Source organism: Cinclus cinclus, chromosome 3 (genome assembly GCF_963662255.1).
Source record: "Cinclus cinclus chromosome 3, bCinCin1.1, whole genome shotgun sequence".
Taxonomy (NCBI): Eukaryota; Metazoa; Chordata; class Aves; order Passeriformes; family Cinclidae; genus Cinclus; species Cinclus cinclus.
Window position 1 is genome coordinate 87,040,727 of NC_085048.1, and position 17,781 is coordinate 87,058,507.

General features: G+C 39.5%; 1 protein-coding gene across 2 annotated transcripts; it reads left to right on the forward strand.

Moving 5' to 3' along the window:
* The first annotated feature begins 151 nt into the window (after positions 1-151).
* ABCG5 (ATP binding cassette subfamily G member 5) lies at positions 152-16,286 on the forward strand. 2 transcript variants are annotated; one of them, XM_062489250.1, is made up of 13 exons: positions 152-273; positions 936-1,057; positions 1,503-1,639; positions 1,855-1,953; positions 2,894-3,026; positions 4,389-4,528; positions 5,769-5,898; positions 8,499-8,712; positions 8,969-9,174; positions 9,979-10,117; positions 13,044-13,229; positions 14,878-14,990; positions 16,090-16,286. In XM_062489250.1, exons 1-13 carry the CDS (start codon positions 152-154, stop codon positions 16,284-16,286), a joined length of 1,938 nt encoding a protein of 645 aa, XP_062345234.1. The 2 variants fall into 2 exon arrangements, with proteins under 2 accessions (XP_062345234.1, XP_062345235.1); XM_062489251.1 differs by lacking the exon at positions 152-273 and adding an exon at positions 599-627.
* Positions 16,287-17,781: the final 1,495 nt, after the last annotated feature.

A 17,781-nucleotide genomic window follows, 5' to 3' on the forward strand; every position in this document is an offset into this window, starting at 1 on the left:
GCCGGGGGCATCGACCTGCCGTGACCTAGGGTGGCGGGAGCGGCCCCTGCGGGGTGCCAGGCGGGAATGGTGGCGGCGGCAGTGGCAGTGCCAGGCACCCGGCCCGCAGCCTGAGGGACGCAGCCAGGCCGCGGAGCCCCGGCACCCGAGGATGTCGGGCAGAGCGTCTCCCACCCTGGAGAAGAACGGCAGCATCGGGCACACAGGCGAGGGGAAAGCTATGGGGCAGCTCCCCGACAGCATCAGCGTGCAAGGTGTCTCCTACACCATCAGGTAGGGCTGGGAGGGCGGTGTGGAAGGTCCCTGCTCCGGCGCCGGGGGCTGCGCCAGCGGGGCTGGGCTGTGGGCCGTGGGCTTTGGGCTGTAAGCTATGGGCCAAGGGCTCCGGGCTGTGGGCTGTAAGCTGTGTAGGCCGTGGGCTGTGAGCTGTGGGCTGTGAGCCGTGGGGTCCGGGCTCCGGGCTCGGCCGCAGCCCAGCACGGCCCCCTCATGGCGCCGGGCCCTCCGCCTCAGGGCAGGCAGAGCTCTCCGGAGGCTCTCCGCATCTCCTTCTCTAGAGGAGAGAGCCTCCTGCTGCCTTTCTTGGTGCTGCCAGAGAATGACACGAGGCCCTAAGGAAAGGGACAGGTGAATTAATGGTTGGCAAACATCAGCAGCAAATAAAGCCACAGTTCATGTTTGCCCCATTTGGTTGTAGTCCGAAAGCCTCCTAGCAATCATTCTGAAAAGTCAGACCTTGTTTTATCTTCCAGGTAGTGCCAAAGTTGAAGCCTTAGGAGGGGAAAGGGTAAGGGGGAAAATACTTTTATTTTTCCGTATTTTAAAATCTTTGCAGCTCCTATCCCATGTGCAACTAGCTATGAACCATTCACTTGCTTTATGCAAAATTTTTGCATATTCTCCCTCTAATTTTTTATTTATGTTTGTTTTCCAAGAGAGCGTGTTGGCCCATGGTGGAACTTCTCTTTATATTGTAAAAAATGGACCCGGCAAATACTTAAGGATGTTTCCTTTCACATAGAAAGTGGCCAGATTATGGGGATTTTAGGAAATTCTGGTAAGTTGTTCCAGTGCTTTAAAAGAAATAAGATCACAGTTAATACTAGTGACTTTCACAGTGACCTGAATGTGGCTGACGTCTGTGTTTTAAATAATGAAATTGTGGCTGATTTTAACTTCTACTTTGTAAAACTGGTGCTTGGTTTTCAGAGCTCAGTCTTCTGTCGTCTAACAATTTTAGCTTCAATAACAGACAAGGTTACTTCAGAACTCAAATGTTTCATTGCAAAATGTGATTTTTATATGAATTAAAGGCTAATTTGCATTCTAGTTTTCCTATTTACTTTCCTTTAATTAGCTGCATTTTCAGGGCCTATTATTTTAAAGTTATTGAGGAAAAAATCCAACTTTGTTCTTCTCATATGTGTCCATCCAAGTCAGGCTACCACTCTTGCAATCATAAAATTCATCTCGGCACTTGATTAATTTTTTTTGTTCAAAAGGATCTGGGAAAACGACACTTCTGGATGCAATATCAGGAAGACTAGGACATAAAGACAACTTCTTTGGTGAAGTGTATCTGAATGGACGTCAGCTGAAGAGGGAACAGTTCAAAGATTGCTTCTCTTATGTGCCACAGGTTGATTTCTACATTTATTTTTTGTGTACTGTGCTTCCTTTTGAGTAAAAAAAGTTGCCAGTGTAATGGAGTAGTGTAATGTGAATGCGATTTTGCTAGTAAATTTGGGACAAATCAGTTCATAAGCTGAATGAATGATTAAGCTTGCATGAAGAGGGACAAAATTTAAATTGCTACAGGATTGACTGCTTCTTCCTCTTTACTTTTTTTTTCAGAATGACACTTTGTTAAGCTTTCTCACCATACAGGAGTCTTTGACCTACACAGCTTTGCTAACTCTTAAGAATTACTCCAACAGCTCCATCAAAAAGAAGGTCAGTATTTTACAGTCTTCCACCAGAAAGTCATGTGGGATGTCATGTAATGTTTTCACCAGCAGTACTTTTATGTTTATGAGGTTTTGTAATCCTCATTCTGTACATGGGGAGAGATCCCCCTGCTGAGGAGTAGGACACAAGCTCTCTGGTGGTCCCACCTCTTCAAGGGCCTTGTGCTGGTGCCCCAGGGCATCACAGTCATGCTGGGGACAAATCCCTCCCACCCAAAGCTGAAGCTGCAGGAGATGCTGGTCTTGGTATTGAGGCCAGTTCCCCTTCCCCAGAGAGAAACCTCAGTTCTTTGGGGTATTTGGGGCCATGCGTGCTGGCAAGTCTCATGGACAGCACAACTGATCTTCATACCATTCTGTCTCCTGTAGGACATCTCTCACTAAACACAACACCTCAAAAAAGCACTGGTCTGCCAGGCCCTGTACAAGCTACTTTCTTGATAAAATCGGTGTGTTTTGAATTTATTCAAAGGGCACTTTTTGTATTGAAAGTAAATTGGATATTCCTGAGAGAAGGCCTTGCTTTCTCTCTTCTCTCTTCCCCAGTCTTCCACTCAGTACTTTATATTGTCCCAGGGTTGAAGTGCCTTTCTTCTCCGTAATTTTGGAAACCAGAGCGGCATGTTATGCTCCACACCTTAACTTATAGTTCCTCCTCTGAACTCTTCATCTCTTAATGTCAAGTGAAGTTAAAATTTACTAATTTCAGAATACATTAAAATAAAATTAAAAAATAATTAAATAATGTAATTAAATAATCGAATGGAAATTAGGCCAGATACCATCCAACTGGAATGGATGCAGACAGGATACTGGTAAAGCATGTACTTAAAATCACATCCTTTTCTCGCTATTTTTTTTACCATTGCACACAGGAATCTGAATTGGACTGTGTTCTGTCTTTTGAAATTGTAATTATTTTTCAGGTAGATGCAGTTATGGCTGAGCTGAGTCTCAGCCACATTGCTGACAAAATAATTGGAAGCCGGAATGTCGCAGGAATTTCTGGGGGTGAGAGGCGTCGGGTATCAGTTGCAGCCCAGCTTTTACAAGATCCCAGTAAGTACCACTGCATGAATTTTCAGCATAAAACAAGGCTGTGTTACTTCATGCTCCTACCACGGGCCTCCATAAACCACTTTCAAATACAGAAGCATTTGCATTCTTTAATTCAGCAGAAGCCAGTCTGGTGACAACAGAAAAGAATAAGCAGTAATTGAGGTCTGCCATTGATCTTGAAAAGTTGATCTTGAAAAGCAGACAATTAAAAAATCTTAGGGACTGAATTTAGGATTAGGCTTGGATTTATCAATTTTAAGTCTTTCTGGGTTCACACTTCCCAAAGTGCTGGTTGTGGGCTATTAATTTATCATTTTTGAGTACATTAGAGTCATACCTGTGCTAGCACTGAGCCTTGTACTGGAGTAGCTGCCCTTCATCTGTCTGTGTGTGAGTGCCATGTATGTTTCAGAGCCAAAAAAATTCCAGTGAAAGAAAATCAAAGCTGGGTAACTATGGAAGGCTTATCCATGGGAAAATTTTGTCAGTTTTGAGAGAGTTTCTTGACGATGCCAGAATCCCATGGAGTGAATGTACAGCACATATTTATTAGATGCTGGGGTCCTTGTAGCCATGTGGGTGTGCTACAACTGCATATTAGGCAGAAAGGAGTTCAAATAGCACAGTAAAGTACATCCCTGCTGCTGGTCACTCCTGGGGCATAGTTGCTGCTCAGGACCTTACTAAACTTTATAGTAAACATTATAGTAATTCTGTGTAAATAAACCTGTAGTGAAAACTCTCCTCCCCTCATACCCTGATCAAAGTTGGACTACTCTTTTCTGTGCTATGTCTCATCTTTATAAAAATAATGGATTTGATTATAAGTTTTTCACTTTCATATGCAATAAAATAATGAGGAAAAGGCAGTAACATCTGTTTCAGTCTATGGAATTGCATCTGCTGTATTTTAACAATTCTTGGTTTATTCATAACAAATTCTGTGTGTATATATACATTTAATTCAGAATATATAACTCCTAGCTAATTTTGTCACTTATATTTAGAATTTTGTACATGCTGAAATTTATCATTCTTGTTCTTGGAAGCAGATGTATGCTTCTTCCAATCAAAACTATTTTGGTAATTTTCAGATTTCATATGAATTTAGAAAAAGAAGTATTATGCTCTGAAGTATTTCTCAATGTCCTTATTCCTAGTCATTGAAACTGAACCACTGAAACTAATTAAAACTGAAAGATCATGTCATGGCAATATCTGTGCATACCTTTTTGTGTGTGGAACTTCACTTGTGAAGTCATTTCCATGTTATTTGCCGAATTAGCTTTAAGGGCAGAAGCTATTTGAACCATTTGCTCCTCATTTACCTGAATTTTAAAGCTATTCCTTGTCATTTGACAGAGGTCATGCTACTTGATGAACCAACAACTGGGCTGGACTGCCTGACTGCAAACCAGCTTGTCTTGCTTCTCTCAGAACTTGCACACCGAGACAGGATTGTGATTCTTACTATCCATCAGCCTCGCTCAGAACTTTTCAAGGTAGATGATGTCTACTCACTATTGGCTTTTCCACCAGACCTTTTAGTACTTAGGATCTTCTCAGGATGGAAGTACAAGATCTGGTATAGCTGCCTCTTTTCCTTTGCATAATTAGAGGCTTCTCTTGAATTTTGCACCTCTGGCCTTATGTCAGTCACTTTGGGACACACATTGCCCTGTGAAAATAGTATGGACTCTGACTGTGTGCCTAACACTTGTGTTATGCAGCTACCCAAACCAAAACCACTGTGAGAAGCCATGACATGGAATGTGGGTGTGCCTTGGTCTTGTGGTGGGGCAGTCTGGCCTTGTAGGGTTTGTGCTGGGAGAGCATTTCTCCCTTCCCATTACTGTTTCTCACTTTGCTTTTATCCACCACCTGCTGCATGAATGCAAAACTCCTCTTCCCTGGCTGGCTGAATGGAGTGTAAATGGATGTGGAGACAGAGGGGAGCAACAGTGCTTTTCTGGAATGAAAGCAGCCCTGGTGTCTTGAGAACATGGATTGACCATAGCTGGTGGGAGACTTGCCCTGGCAAATGTTGCCCTGAGGAGCAGTGCTGTTCGAGTCCTCAAGCATCTCAGAATAATCTTGCCAGCAATCTGGGGGGTTTTACAGACTAGGGCTGTTAAGCAGGAGGTCAGTCAGTCAGTGAAGGTGCATTAGAAGGGAAGTCATAAGGCCACATCTCTTTTTGTGGATTACCTCTGCATGCTGTTGTCATTGACAGTTTTGAGAACCACTGGAGCTTAAAGATGTGTCATTTTGCATAACCACCAATGAGAAGAGTGAAAGAAAGGACAAACTTCTTTTGGGAAAATACAGTAAGGAAGTTTGAAAGTGTCAAAACTATTTTTCCCATCAAAGCATTTCTATTACTAAGACAGTAGCTGTACTCAAGAATGAATGCACTCCTGATCTGATTGCTGTTGTGACCAGTGACAGGACCTGAGGGAATGGCCTGAAGTGTGACAGGGAAGGTTTAGGCTGGATATTAGAAAAAGGTTTTTTTACACAGAGGGTGGTTGGGAACAGGCTCCCCAGGGAAGTGGCCACAACACCAAGTCTGACAGAGTTCAAGAAGCTTTTGCACAAAGCTCTAAGGTACATGGTGTGATTCTTGGAGTATCTTATGCAAGGTCAGGAGTTGGACTTGATGTTCCTGATTGATGCCTTCCAAGTCAGCATGTTCTGTGATTCTTAGTACATACTGCTAATACATTAATTTTTCCCCAACAGTTATTTGATAAAATAGCCATCATGAGCTTTGGAGAAATGGTTTTCTGTGGGAACCCTATGGAAATGATCACATTTTTTAGTGACTGTGGCTATTCTTGTCCTGAACAATCAAATCCTTTTGACTTCTATGGTAAGTTTGTCTGAGTTGTTCTGGTGAAGCACTTTGTTTTCTTCCCCAAGTTAAAGTTTTTTCCAGAGATAGAAATGTGTTTGAATTCTGCTCCAACTTCTTAATTATTTTCAGCTCAGAGAGAGGGCTGGCCCCATGTCATTCCTAATGACTCTCTAGAAGAGCTGTATTAGTAGTAAAGGAGTAAACTACCAATAAAAAAAGAATCTCAGCTTCATGAAACCTGTGGATTCCTGATGACGTTTCCCTATGGCTGTGCACTGGATGTTGGAAAATTAATTTGATTCCAAAACTGTGGACAGTCCCATGCTCTTACAGACTCTGTAGTGCCAAGCAACTGAAAAGACTTGTTACGTGGAGGGAAGGATGTAGAGTAAATATGGGATGATTTGAGGAATCAATTATGGGAATTCTGAATTTAAGGTTTCTGAAGGTTTGGGGAGCTGCTAATACCAGGAATGGAATGGATGCTTCAGGAGATGATGATAACAAGCTGTTGGCATAAGATAGAAAGTATTGTTTTACCAATTCAGGATAAAAAAAAAAAAAAAAAAGGGTCAGCAGGAGACTTTGGAAACGAGGCTTGGTTTTGCTGCAGAACATCCATGGCCCTGATCCCTACAGGCATGGGTTTGAAGAGAATGTGCATGTGTTTGTATATGTGCAGATATGCAGCCATGTATATAAGTCCATTTAAATCCACCACGTTTGGTTAATTTCTGGCAATACTAGCTGAGCACTAACCAGGGAATTTGACCAATCCAAAAATCTGCATTCAGAGCAGGCACTGTTTTCCTATTCCTGTTCCTATTTCCTATTGTCTACATGGCATTCTAAACTCAGTGAGAAGAGAGGATGGTTGTTGACATGAAGCTGGAATGGGATAAAGCTGAAAATACTGGTATGACAGTGAGGATAATTTTGCCTTCATGAATTTGAATAGTCTTGAAAAGCATAGATGATTTGAGATTTAGACCCACTTTTAAAAAAGCTTGGTAAAGAGAGTACTGCATTCTTCAAATGTCAACCTTTGAATGTGACAAGAAAGGGAAAAAATACAGATTAGAGCAAAGAATCATCAGAATATTTAGTCTTTTGAAAATTGGTAGTTTATATTTTTTTTGTGTGATTTGATGTGAATGAGGGGACAGATTCTGATATCATTTACACCAGCATCAGAGGAAAATAGATCCTGTATATTGAGTGTGGATTATATTGCTGAACTGTCACATGTTTATAAAAAGTAAATGCATGGTAGGCATTAGCTAATTGGTCTAGTTAGTAGTAGTTACAGTTCTTTTAAAGCACACCTGGTTGCCATTTATTTCCTGTATGACTTCCAGCAAGTCACACTGGCCAAATTTTAAAAAGCATTTCTTCATTTGGGACGTTAATGTTTGTAAAAGTGAAGGGTTCATTTTGGATATGTTTACCATTAAAGACAATTCTGCTGAATTTTAAAACACCAGGGAACTATTCATAAGCCTAATTCAGGTCTTGAGACAAGAGAATCTTGTCCAATTTGAATCTTGGACAAGGCCTCCTTTTGTTGAATTTGTATTTTGAAGTTGAACAGAACATTGCAAACTGAAATCTAAGGATGAGAGAAACCTTAGGAGTAAATAACTGATGAAGTCATCTTACCAGATGTAGAAGAGTAATGTAAAACTGGGTAAGAACAAATACTGCTGAGAACAACAATCCAGTTTTCAAAACCTTGGCTAATTCATTGCTGATAGGGAAAAAGGAAATTTCTAAGGTATTTAGCACTATTTAGCACTTTATAATAGCACTGTTACTGAATCTCTGACTTGTATAAATGGAACACACAAATTTTCCATCTGCCAGCAAAAGAATTGCTGGTGCCAGGAGTATGTTTAGGTGGACTTATTAGAAAGGAGCATTAACTCTGTGAAGTAGTTACCTTTCCTGAGTTCCACGGCAGTCAGTAATACTTCCTTCAGCTTGGGCTGAGCCTGCTGGGAGAATCTGTGCAGCTGAACATCCTCTGACTTCACATTAAAAGAGAAGTATGTCTGCAGAGGAGGTAGGTGGAACTGAATGCAACAATGCATTAACAGCTCAATAGAGAAGAGCAGTGTCTCTACAATGTGAGTTCACACTAACCAAAAAATACAGCTCTGTATTTATGGAGGAGTGGGCAGAAGGACAAGGGAGCCATGTCTGAGCATTTGCCTGGAAACCTGAGAAATACATGACTAGATAAGTCATCTCTTCATAACTGCTCATCCTCTGAGGACTTGAGCTTTCTCTTGCTCTCTACAGATCTTTGTTGTGCAAGGAGAATGCTAAAGGTCTGACCAGCACAGTGCTCATCAGGCCTTGCATTTCCAGATCCAGGACCTGAACTTCAGGGTCCTACAGAGATCACAAAACACAGATTTCTTGTGGCTGCACAGTTAATTCATTCATGCTGCATCTAACAGAAGGGAGAAAGAAGCCTTGAACACTTTCAATTGACCTTTTCATCTTCGCACATTTTAGAGTGGAGACAAGAAGAAGTTAGTTGCTTCTAAGGGGAAAAAATATATGAAGGGAAAGGGATGTGTATATAAAGTAAAAACTTTTTCATTTTACAGTGGATCTGACATCTGTGGACACCCGAAGCAAGGAACATGAACTCGAAACCTACAGTAGGGTTCAGGAATTTGTATCAGCCTATAGAAACTCGGAGATCTTTAGCAAAGTACTGGCAGCCATTGAAAAAACAAAGTGTATGAAGGAGCTGCCACCAATACCGTTCAAAAACAAGGACTCGCCCAGCAGCTTTTACCAAATATTGATTCTTTTACGGTAAGACTTCCCCCTCCCCCCATCATTTTTAAAGCAATTGTCTTCTCTGCTAACCTTTCAGGTTTCCCCTCTGTGTATAGATGCTGTTCCTTGGTGTTTTGATATCTCACTTATGTGTCCTTTGTCTTTTTAATTTTTCTTTTATATTAGCTCTTTGCAGACACTGTGTGTCTAAACTTTGTTCAAAGCTTAATACCCTACTAGCATGTGTTCAGTTGTAGCTAACAAGCCTCTTGTTGTTTTGTTTCATTACCAGGAGAGCAACAAGAAACCTCTCCAGAGATAAGATAGGCATCATCATGCGTCTCCTCCAGAATCTGCTGTTTGGCTTGTTCATAGCCTTTTTCCTTCTTAGACTAAGGAGTGACCTGGCCCAGGGAGCTGTGCAGGACCGCGTGGGGCTTGTCTACCAGTGCATGAGTGCCCCCCCCTACACAGGGATGCTCAATGCTGTGGCCCTGTGTGAGTTTCTGTCTTGTCTTATGTGCAGCAGCAGGTGTTGCTGCCACTCTGTCTTAAATAAGAGAAAGTATGCTTTGAAGATAGTAATTTAAAGGATCTTCAATGTTCTAGGTAATGTCAGAGTTGATACAGAAGCACAAAATTCAGTGGAATTTAACGGAATATCTTTGATCCTGATCTTTGTCTTGCTTTTTTACAGCTGACCTGTCTATGAAGGCTGTATTCTAATCTGTGCAAGAGATTTGCTTGTGTGTAGCATTTTATAGGCAAGACAAAGTCTAGTTAATATCTAAGTGAGCTCAAAATCAGACATGTGAAAAGGATGGAAGTACAAAACAGCTTTGTCAGTAATTAAGCATTATTGGATTTATGGGTGTTATGTGATGATTACATTTTTTTAAAGGATTTTTCTTACAGGTTAAAGCAACAGTAGTTTCCATTTACAGCCCTAAAACCTGTTTTGCTTATGTAGGGAACATACACTGCTGTCATCAGCTTGAAATCAGAGCACCTCAATAAGCTAGCCAGTGACAGAGGTTTTCTCATGTCTTTAATTTGTATATGCAAAAAGAGAAGGCTGTCCTGCATGCTGATAAGTTAGGCCTCTTTCATTAAGCTAACCAATGTTTGCAATCCGCAGGGAGCACCCTTTGCATTTATACTGAGGGAAAAGGTGATCAGAGTGGTTTAGGCAGAATGTTTGCAATACAGTCTCAAAGTTGTCTCTGTGCTTCAGATAGTTTTTCCTAGGAAGTGTTGCTCTCTCTGTTTAATAGTAATTTATTTCTTATCTGTGTATTTCAGTCCCACCTCTACGTGCTATCAGTGACCAAGAAAGTAAAGATGGCTTGTATAAGAAATGGCAAATGCTTGTAGCTTATGTAGTGCATTTCCTGCCCTTCAGTGTCATCAGTGTGGCCATTTTCAGCACCTTCATATACTGGTAAGCATTTGCACCATCTGTTGGATTGTCATTTTCTTTTTGTTACCAGTGTCAGTTAGGATGTCAGCAAAAGGCCTCCTGGAATGGCTTCCTGCTGTTGTCTCTCAAAATGATTACAGAGAAAGCAAAAGGAAAGATGACGCAAATTTAGCCCTTCTCTTTCAGGCAGAGCTGAAAACGCTTCCAGAGTAAGTAAATTACCAGTTCTTTAGGTAACTTGGAAAGTTTTAAGGGACTTGGGACAGTTATCATCCTTGTGTCATATTGAAAGCAGGAAGTGTCATTTTACATTGCATTTAGAAAGACAGGAAATTTAAAAAACCCAAAAAAACCCCAAAGCGTGGTGGTACATGACAGTAGCAAAACTTCTATTTCGTGGGACATTGAGGTTTAGCTACAGCATGTGGAAATGATGAAATCTGGATCCCTTTCTTACACCCTCCAGAGAAAAGCACAATTTTCTGTCCTTCAGTTTTTTTCTTTTCTAATGTTGAAAGATGTCTAGTGTACCAAGGTTAATTTTAGTTTTCCTGGGACAGTTGCAATCAATTGGCAGTCTGTAGTAAAATGTGTACAAGTAATGAGCAGACTGGGTTGTGGGTGCATGTTCTCTGATGAGCTGTTCAAAAATGTAAGTGGATACACCCTCATAAAAGAGCTAAAGTGCAGAAGCCATAGTGCTGTAGCTGTGCATGTTAATGCTCTTACTCTCCAGTAAGGTGGATGGAAAATGGATAAAGTAGAACTGCACAAAATTGCTTGGACTTCCGAATCAGAATTTCTGCACAGGGAATTTTGTCGTAACATTTTTCCCCCATCTGGAAAAACTCAAGAAAAAAGGATGACTATTCTTCCCTCTGGTCTATATAGGTAGTGAGGGGCAGTGCTCAGCCTTTACTTAATTCTGCCCATTTGAAATCTCAGTGAAAAGAGAAGATCCCTGAGAGGAAGATTTCTGCTCTTCCAGGTGTGAAGACTTGCATATATGCGCATTTTTTTTGTAGTTTGGTGTTGATATGAAAAGTAGCCACCTTTATCCCCTTAGCTATTTGGGCTTTTATTTTTGCAAGCTGTCAGTGCTGCCTGCTTCAGGCAGGGCTCCCTGAGAAGCCTTTTTTTCACTGACAGGCAGACAGAAATTACTCTTCTTCCCACTTAGTGCTGTGCTGACCTTCTGTTTGTGACTGGTGCCAAGAACACAGCCGTTTGGAAAGCAGCTTTCCAGGTTCAATGACACACTCAACTCCTTAACAAACAGGGAATCCACATGGGCAGAGACTTTGCCCCTGTGCTTTCATTGGCTCTAACACAATCAACAATAAATAGCGAGTCTGCAGTTAATGGATAATATTTACAGATATTATCTTTCCAATATTGCGGTTGTTTGGAAGCCAACGGGGATGTGTCAAAGTGATTTCACAATGCTCTTAGACCTCTCAGGGCAGGCAGTTTTCTGGATGAAATTTCAGAAGTTGTTATGCAGGACTGAACTTTCCTGGATGGACTAACTTTTTGAGAGGCTTTGAACCTCTGGCATGTTTTCTTACAAGCCATTTCTCATAGAGTTTGTGTTTGTGGGGTCAGACGGTTGGGTCGGGCAGACCCAAACTCTGACCTGCTCAGACACAAGGCAGGTCTGGCCAAGCTCAAAGAGAGCCTCTTTGCAATCAAGTAAATGTCCCGTCTGTGCAGATTTTCCTAGCTGAAGATACTTCTGGGAAATGTTCTGACAGTTCACATCATGTTGTTATTCTACTGCTGTTATATTCTCTCTTTGGGCTGGTTTTTTTTTCCTTTTTTTTTTAGGTTTTTTTCTGTTCTATTCTTACCCCAGATTTACTAGCTTGTGTCTCCAAATCTCTGTGTAAAGTATTAGAGTGGCTCAGAGGTGAGAGTTTTCTGCTAGGACTTTGGAAAGCAGTTTCATTTGCACCAATCTGTACTTAAAAATTGTTAAATACTTGCTAGCTTGCTGAGTGTTTAATGCTGGAAGAGTCAATGTTCATCCATCTATTTGTAAATTATTCTGGTGTTACAAAAATGCTACAGGAAGGCCTGTGAGAAAATTGATACTTCTGTTTTAAGATCATATTCAAACACGGTGGATTTAAAAAAAAAAGACAGGGTCTTGCACTGAGCAACAAATAAAAGAAAATTAAATGTTGAATTGCTGCTTGTTAGCTAAGCAAAGCATTCAGTGTGCACCTAGTGTGAGGCAATTTTCTATGAGGTATTTTGGAAAAAAGAGTAATGTGTCATAATGTAATAAAAGGTTTTGTCATCTGTCACATAACACTGTAAGGCTGAATGAAGTTTTTCAAGCAGTTGCTGGCTTTTCTTAACTTTTTAGTCGTGAGTACAAATTGAGAGGACTCTTTCCCTTGAGTTATCTGGGGGAAAACTGAGAACAGCATGTTACATTAAAGAATGCAGGCATATGGGGGAAGTTGCATTGGTATGAATTATATCATTTAATTGAGTATATCCATACTTATGTTTGCTTGCACATTATCAGAAGTGCAAAATCACACCTGTCAATTACCTGCATAAAGATGTTCTTTAAATATGTGACTTATGTGAATGGCTCTCACTGCAAAGACTGTACAAGAAGCAGCAGGTTAGTTTAAAGAATTGAAAAGCCATGGTGATTGTCTTGAAACAACCTGCATTTCTAGAAGAATTACATCTTTGCATAACCTCCTTCAGCCTAGATGGAGAAAACCTCTATCTGCACTCACATCATGATAGTAAATGGATATCCTTTGTGTTAAGATTCCAAACAATATACTAAGGATCAAGGCATAAACTCTTCACTTAATGAGCTATAACTGCAAAAAAATAAATAGAAACAAAACTAAAAGCTACTTTCCAAGTTTACTACCCAGAAATTGATTTTTAAACAGTGCTTTTGCTTATCTTTTTACAGGACTACAGGCTTGTATCCTGATGCTTCCAGATTTGGAATTTTCTTTGCTGTTGTCCTAGCGTCTCACATGATTGGTGAACTATTAACACTTGTTATACTTGGCGTGGTTCAAGATCCAAATATAGTCCAAAGTGGCGTGGTGCTACTTAATTCAGCTGGTGTGATAGTGGGAACAGGACTAGTAAGGTAGGAAAAAATCTTGTAACAGTGTTTTTGTTTTAAAATCATCCAACTGTGGAAGACATTCTAGGACAATTGGTATTGCAGAAATCCAGTAAAGCACAGGTAGCAATGGAAAAGTAAGAGCAGCTGTGCTCCTTCAGAGGCAGAACTACCTAATTTTGTTGGGCCTTGTACTAAACACAGAAAACAGACACTTAATATCTTTAGATATCAACAAAAATATTGATGATTCCCCCACTTTTTGTAAACACATTGAAGATAAAACTGAACAATTAATATCATCTTAATTCTTTCACTGATGTTGACATGATATTATGAAATGCTGTCCTCATTAAAGGAGCCTACCAAAATTTCCTCTTCTTACATCTTTTAGTTACTGCTGGAACTTACCAGACATTAAACACTGGTAATTCTGGTTTAACAAAGCAATTGCTCTCAACTATCTTACTAGTATTATCATCCAGTTTAGCCAGTAAACTTTTCAGTCACTTTTTACCCATACAGATTGAAATCTGTAAAAATTATCAAGTAGTGTAGTAAATATGTGGGAAAATTGTGATCCACTTGCTCTATTACTGTGCAAATAAATTGTTTTATGTTTTAATTGCATGAAGTTTGAACAGTTTTCCCCTTGTATTTGTCAATACTGAAATCACTGTTTTTTTTGAGGGACATACCAGAATAAATGTGTGATTGTTAAAAGCAGTTTTCCTAAGATATTGAGTAAGTAGGATATGCTTACCTGATACCCTCCCAATGACAATGAAGTGAGCCTAACAACAGATGGTGTTGTCCTCAAGAAAACCATCTGAATCTTCACAAAGTTGATGATGCTTTGTCTCTTTTAAAATAGATCACATCTTATGATCTATATCACTTATGATATAAAGCTAGGTTAATGTCTAATTATTTGGTCCCTGCCTAATTTCAGGAAGATGTGTGTTTATAGTGACAAGACATTTATTCTTGCCACCGTGGTCTAATGCCTTAATGATAACTTGAAAGCATTAGAGTGGTTTCCTACCTTATTTTACAGCTCATTAATATTATGGGTATTTTTGATTAATCTTCATAACAACGAAGGACATTAAAAATAGCATTGAGACTTGGGTTGCTGAGGTTTTTTTTCCGGTTAATTTTTTTTGTTGTTGAATTTATATAAGTCTTGAAGTGTTGTAGATGCTGACATTTCCCAGTCTTGTTGAAAGTTTCTTCTCACTCTTTTTGCTTCATTTTTGCTTTGTTATCATTGTGGCAATGAATTGCTATTAAGTCTTACTTGGTTTTGAAGATGGAGGGAGAGCTGGTGGTTTCTTACTTTGAAAGCAACACATTTTGGCAAGTAAGGTTTATATTGGGTCTTGTCATTTTCAGTTTATCACTGCCACATGAACAGAAAACAACCGTAGATTCTTTGTGACTGTCCATAAACAAGTCAGGGCTGAATGTTGTGACACTGTACCAAAGTCAGGGACAGCCTTTATGGTTGTCTCATCACTTAGCCCTAAAATTTGACTTAATGTTTGAAAAAAACCCTACAGGTAGAGTCAAGAACTGTTTCTGTCACAGGTTACAAACAATGAGAGCTTGTTTTGATTTGGGAGCTCTTAGTATGTAGCAAAAGCCAGCTTAACTTCTCTGTTTCTTTAAGGACCATTGAAGAAATGCCAACACCTTTCAAACTGCTCAGTTTTCTTACGTTTCAAAAATACAGCAGTGAAGTCCTTGTAGTCAATGAATTTTATGGCTTAAACTTCACATGTGGTAAGTATTCAAAAAGAAGTCCATTATCAATAATCTTAATGAGATGTTGATGCTTATTTTCCTTCTGTGTGCATGTATCCTGATAATATAATTTTTGAGCTGCTAAAAAGATCTTAGTAAAGACTATAATGCCACATCAGCAGGCTAGAGCAGATTTGATTGTTTTGTTCCAACCATTTCTCAGTTTTCAAGATCTTTCCTCTTTTTCACCTGTTCTCTTATCCCCTCTTTGGAGGAATTTTGGAAGCTAAATATATTACAGGCTGGAAATATTTTTTTGAGCAATGTTACACAAATAGAGAATCAAGAGAATTGCATAATCCAAGGTCCAACATCAGTGGAGGGAGTACTGAGAAGTAACAAAGAGCTGACCAGGTATCTCTTCTGATAGTAGAGAGACTTCAGTTTAAATGTGTTTCCATGGTATTTATTTGAGCAGCTTGAGTTTGTCAGGCTGTGCTTTGCTGCTTGTGAGCAAGATAACCTGCAAAACAAGAGAATCAATCAGGGTGGCAGGGTTTGTAGCTAATACACATTAGTGGGGTAAAACTTACAGCTTTGGATCTACCCTAAGATATTTGGGGTGTTGTAGCCAGGTGTCTGTGCTCCTCTCCAAGGCTGCGTATTTTTTACCTATTCTTTCCTGCACCTCTCTATTACAAGATCAACAGCTGTTAGAAAATTAATCCATGACTCTATTAGTACCAATGAACACCTCATTTTTAACGTGCCCTTCAGACAGTCACCATTTCTTGCATTTTGGAACCCTCAACACCTATGAACACTGCAAGTCTACCACATGGGGCAACTTGCTTCTTCATGCCACTGCAGATAATTTGTCTGAAAAGCCATAAATCTTTATTTGGCACAAACAAAAGAGAGAGCTCCTAGTGACCCTTTGTTCTTCCCTTCAAGAATTAGATTATGGATTAACCGCAGAAACATACGGCTTGTCTGGTTTTATTCCACAGTGATGAGAAATACTGCTGTGGGTATGGTTCTTCATGGGAGTGATGTCAGGGAGTGGCATGAGCTAGAGACTGGAGCCTGAGTTGTACTGATTTACCTGCTAAAGAAATTGTCTTGTTTCTTTTGACAGGTGGAGCCAACAGTTCCACTGCAAATAATGCTGCGTGTGTTTTCTCCCAAGGCATCCGGTTCATTGAAAAAAACTACCCCGGGGCATTGTCCCGGTTCACAGTCAATTTCCTTGTACTGTATGCTTTTATACCAGTACTTGCCATTATTGCAATTCTAAGCTTCAAATTAAGAGAGAGAATTATTGACAGACAATGAAAAAGTAGCAATTCCAACAGTCTCTAATACTAGACTTGTATCTATATTATGGTCGAAGGCTTATATTGTTGGATTTTAGATAGAATGTAAGTGATTACATATGGAAAACACATTCATCTTCTCATGTTTGTTTTCATCTTGAAAATCAGTGTTTTCTTAAGAGTATGAATGAGTCCTGATATTGGTATTCTCCACCCCTCTTCTCTGGCTGATTTCAAGATCAGCCATAATCAACAGTATTTAATGTTTTAAAGGGCTTTCTGATTTGATTTAGTCAGCTGTCGCTGACAATTTTTAGCAATGTAACAATGGTGCTCTATTTCCCCACTATTTTGTTTTTAACCACTACTAATAAGTAGAGGGGTCCAACTGCTAGTAAATCTCATTTCTAGAATTGTATTTTCAGCCTTATGCCTTGTTTTGATACCATTTGAGGAATATGTAGAAAGGAAACAAACCAAATGCTTGTAAAGACAGAATCTAAAGACTCTAATCTTACACACACTATACCACTGATGAGTACAGGATCTTGAAGCAGTACCAAAGTTATCCAACTTGTTTTTGCCTTGTAAATGATGGTAAATCAGTGAAAACAGGTTATTTGTATCAATTCTTTCTTTTCACTGTCAAGTTCTATTCTTGTTTTGGAAGCAGTTTATGAATTACAAGGAAGAAATATCTTTGTTTAATAATGTTTTGGTTTTATTTAATAAAATGTCAGTTTAACAAGGGAAAAAGTATAACAGTTGTTTGTCAGAAGGAATGCCATTTTCATCTTTGGAAATTATTCTCGTGGGCCTTTCAAAATTGAAAATAGAACAGACATAGAATTCCTAAATTTTGTATCTTATTTTCATGTTCTGTGAAGAAATTAGTTTTTGCAGAGAGATAGATTTCTCCAAGGAGGTTAAGTATATTTTTATCTTAAAATTCTATAATTATATGACTAGCTTTATATTATAGTTTTGAGATGAGGCAGTTCATAACAAGGAATTTTAAATCCAATCCTCATGATAATACAGTATTTCCACTTAAGTGTATTTTTCTAATATCTTTATGTAAAATATTCTGAGATACAAATGTTATCAGAAAGACATCTGGTGAATGAATATGTTAAAAATAACAAGTAGCTTTAAATAGCTAGAAAGATACCAGATTAGTCTGTCTCTCCCATTTTTATGAGCATATAGGGTTGATCTGGTTTGCCAAGTGACTGTTCAGACATTCACTCTCTGACAAGTCTGAGCTCTCAGGAGACACCTCGGGCTTTAATCTGGATTGTTTTGTGTATTCTCAGAACACTCAGTACATCTCACACTAGTGAGGCATGCATGGACAAAAACCCATTCCTAGTTTAGGCTGAACATGAATCAGTAACATTCTCAGCACTAACCAAGTATCTGTCTAATTAGACTGACTTCCTAGCATTTGAATATATGACAGAAACTTCCATCTTCTAAACTCTGTGTGACATCAGACACTGCAAGAAATAAGT

Excerpts from the sequence above, each read along its gene's own strand:
- ABCG5 (XM_062489250.1), top strand. The coding sequence starts at position 152 with ATGTCGGGCAGAGCGTCTCCCACCCTGGAGAAGAACGGCAGCATCGGG. Across the intron at positions 5,899-8,498 it reads AAATCCTTTTGACTTCTATG|TGGATCTGACATCTGTGGAC; the intron begins GTAAGTTTGTCT and ends TTCATTTTACAG. Across the intron at positions 14,991-16,089 it reads TGGCTTAAACTTCACATGTG|GTGGAGCCAACAGTTCCACT; the intron begins GTAAGTATTCAA and ends TTCTTTTGACAG.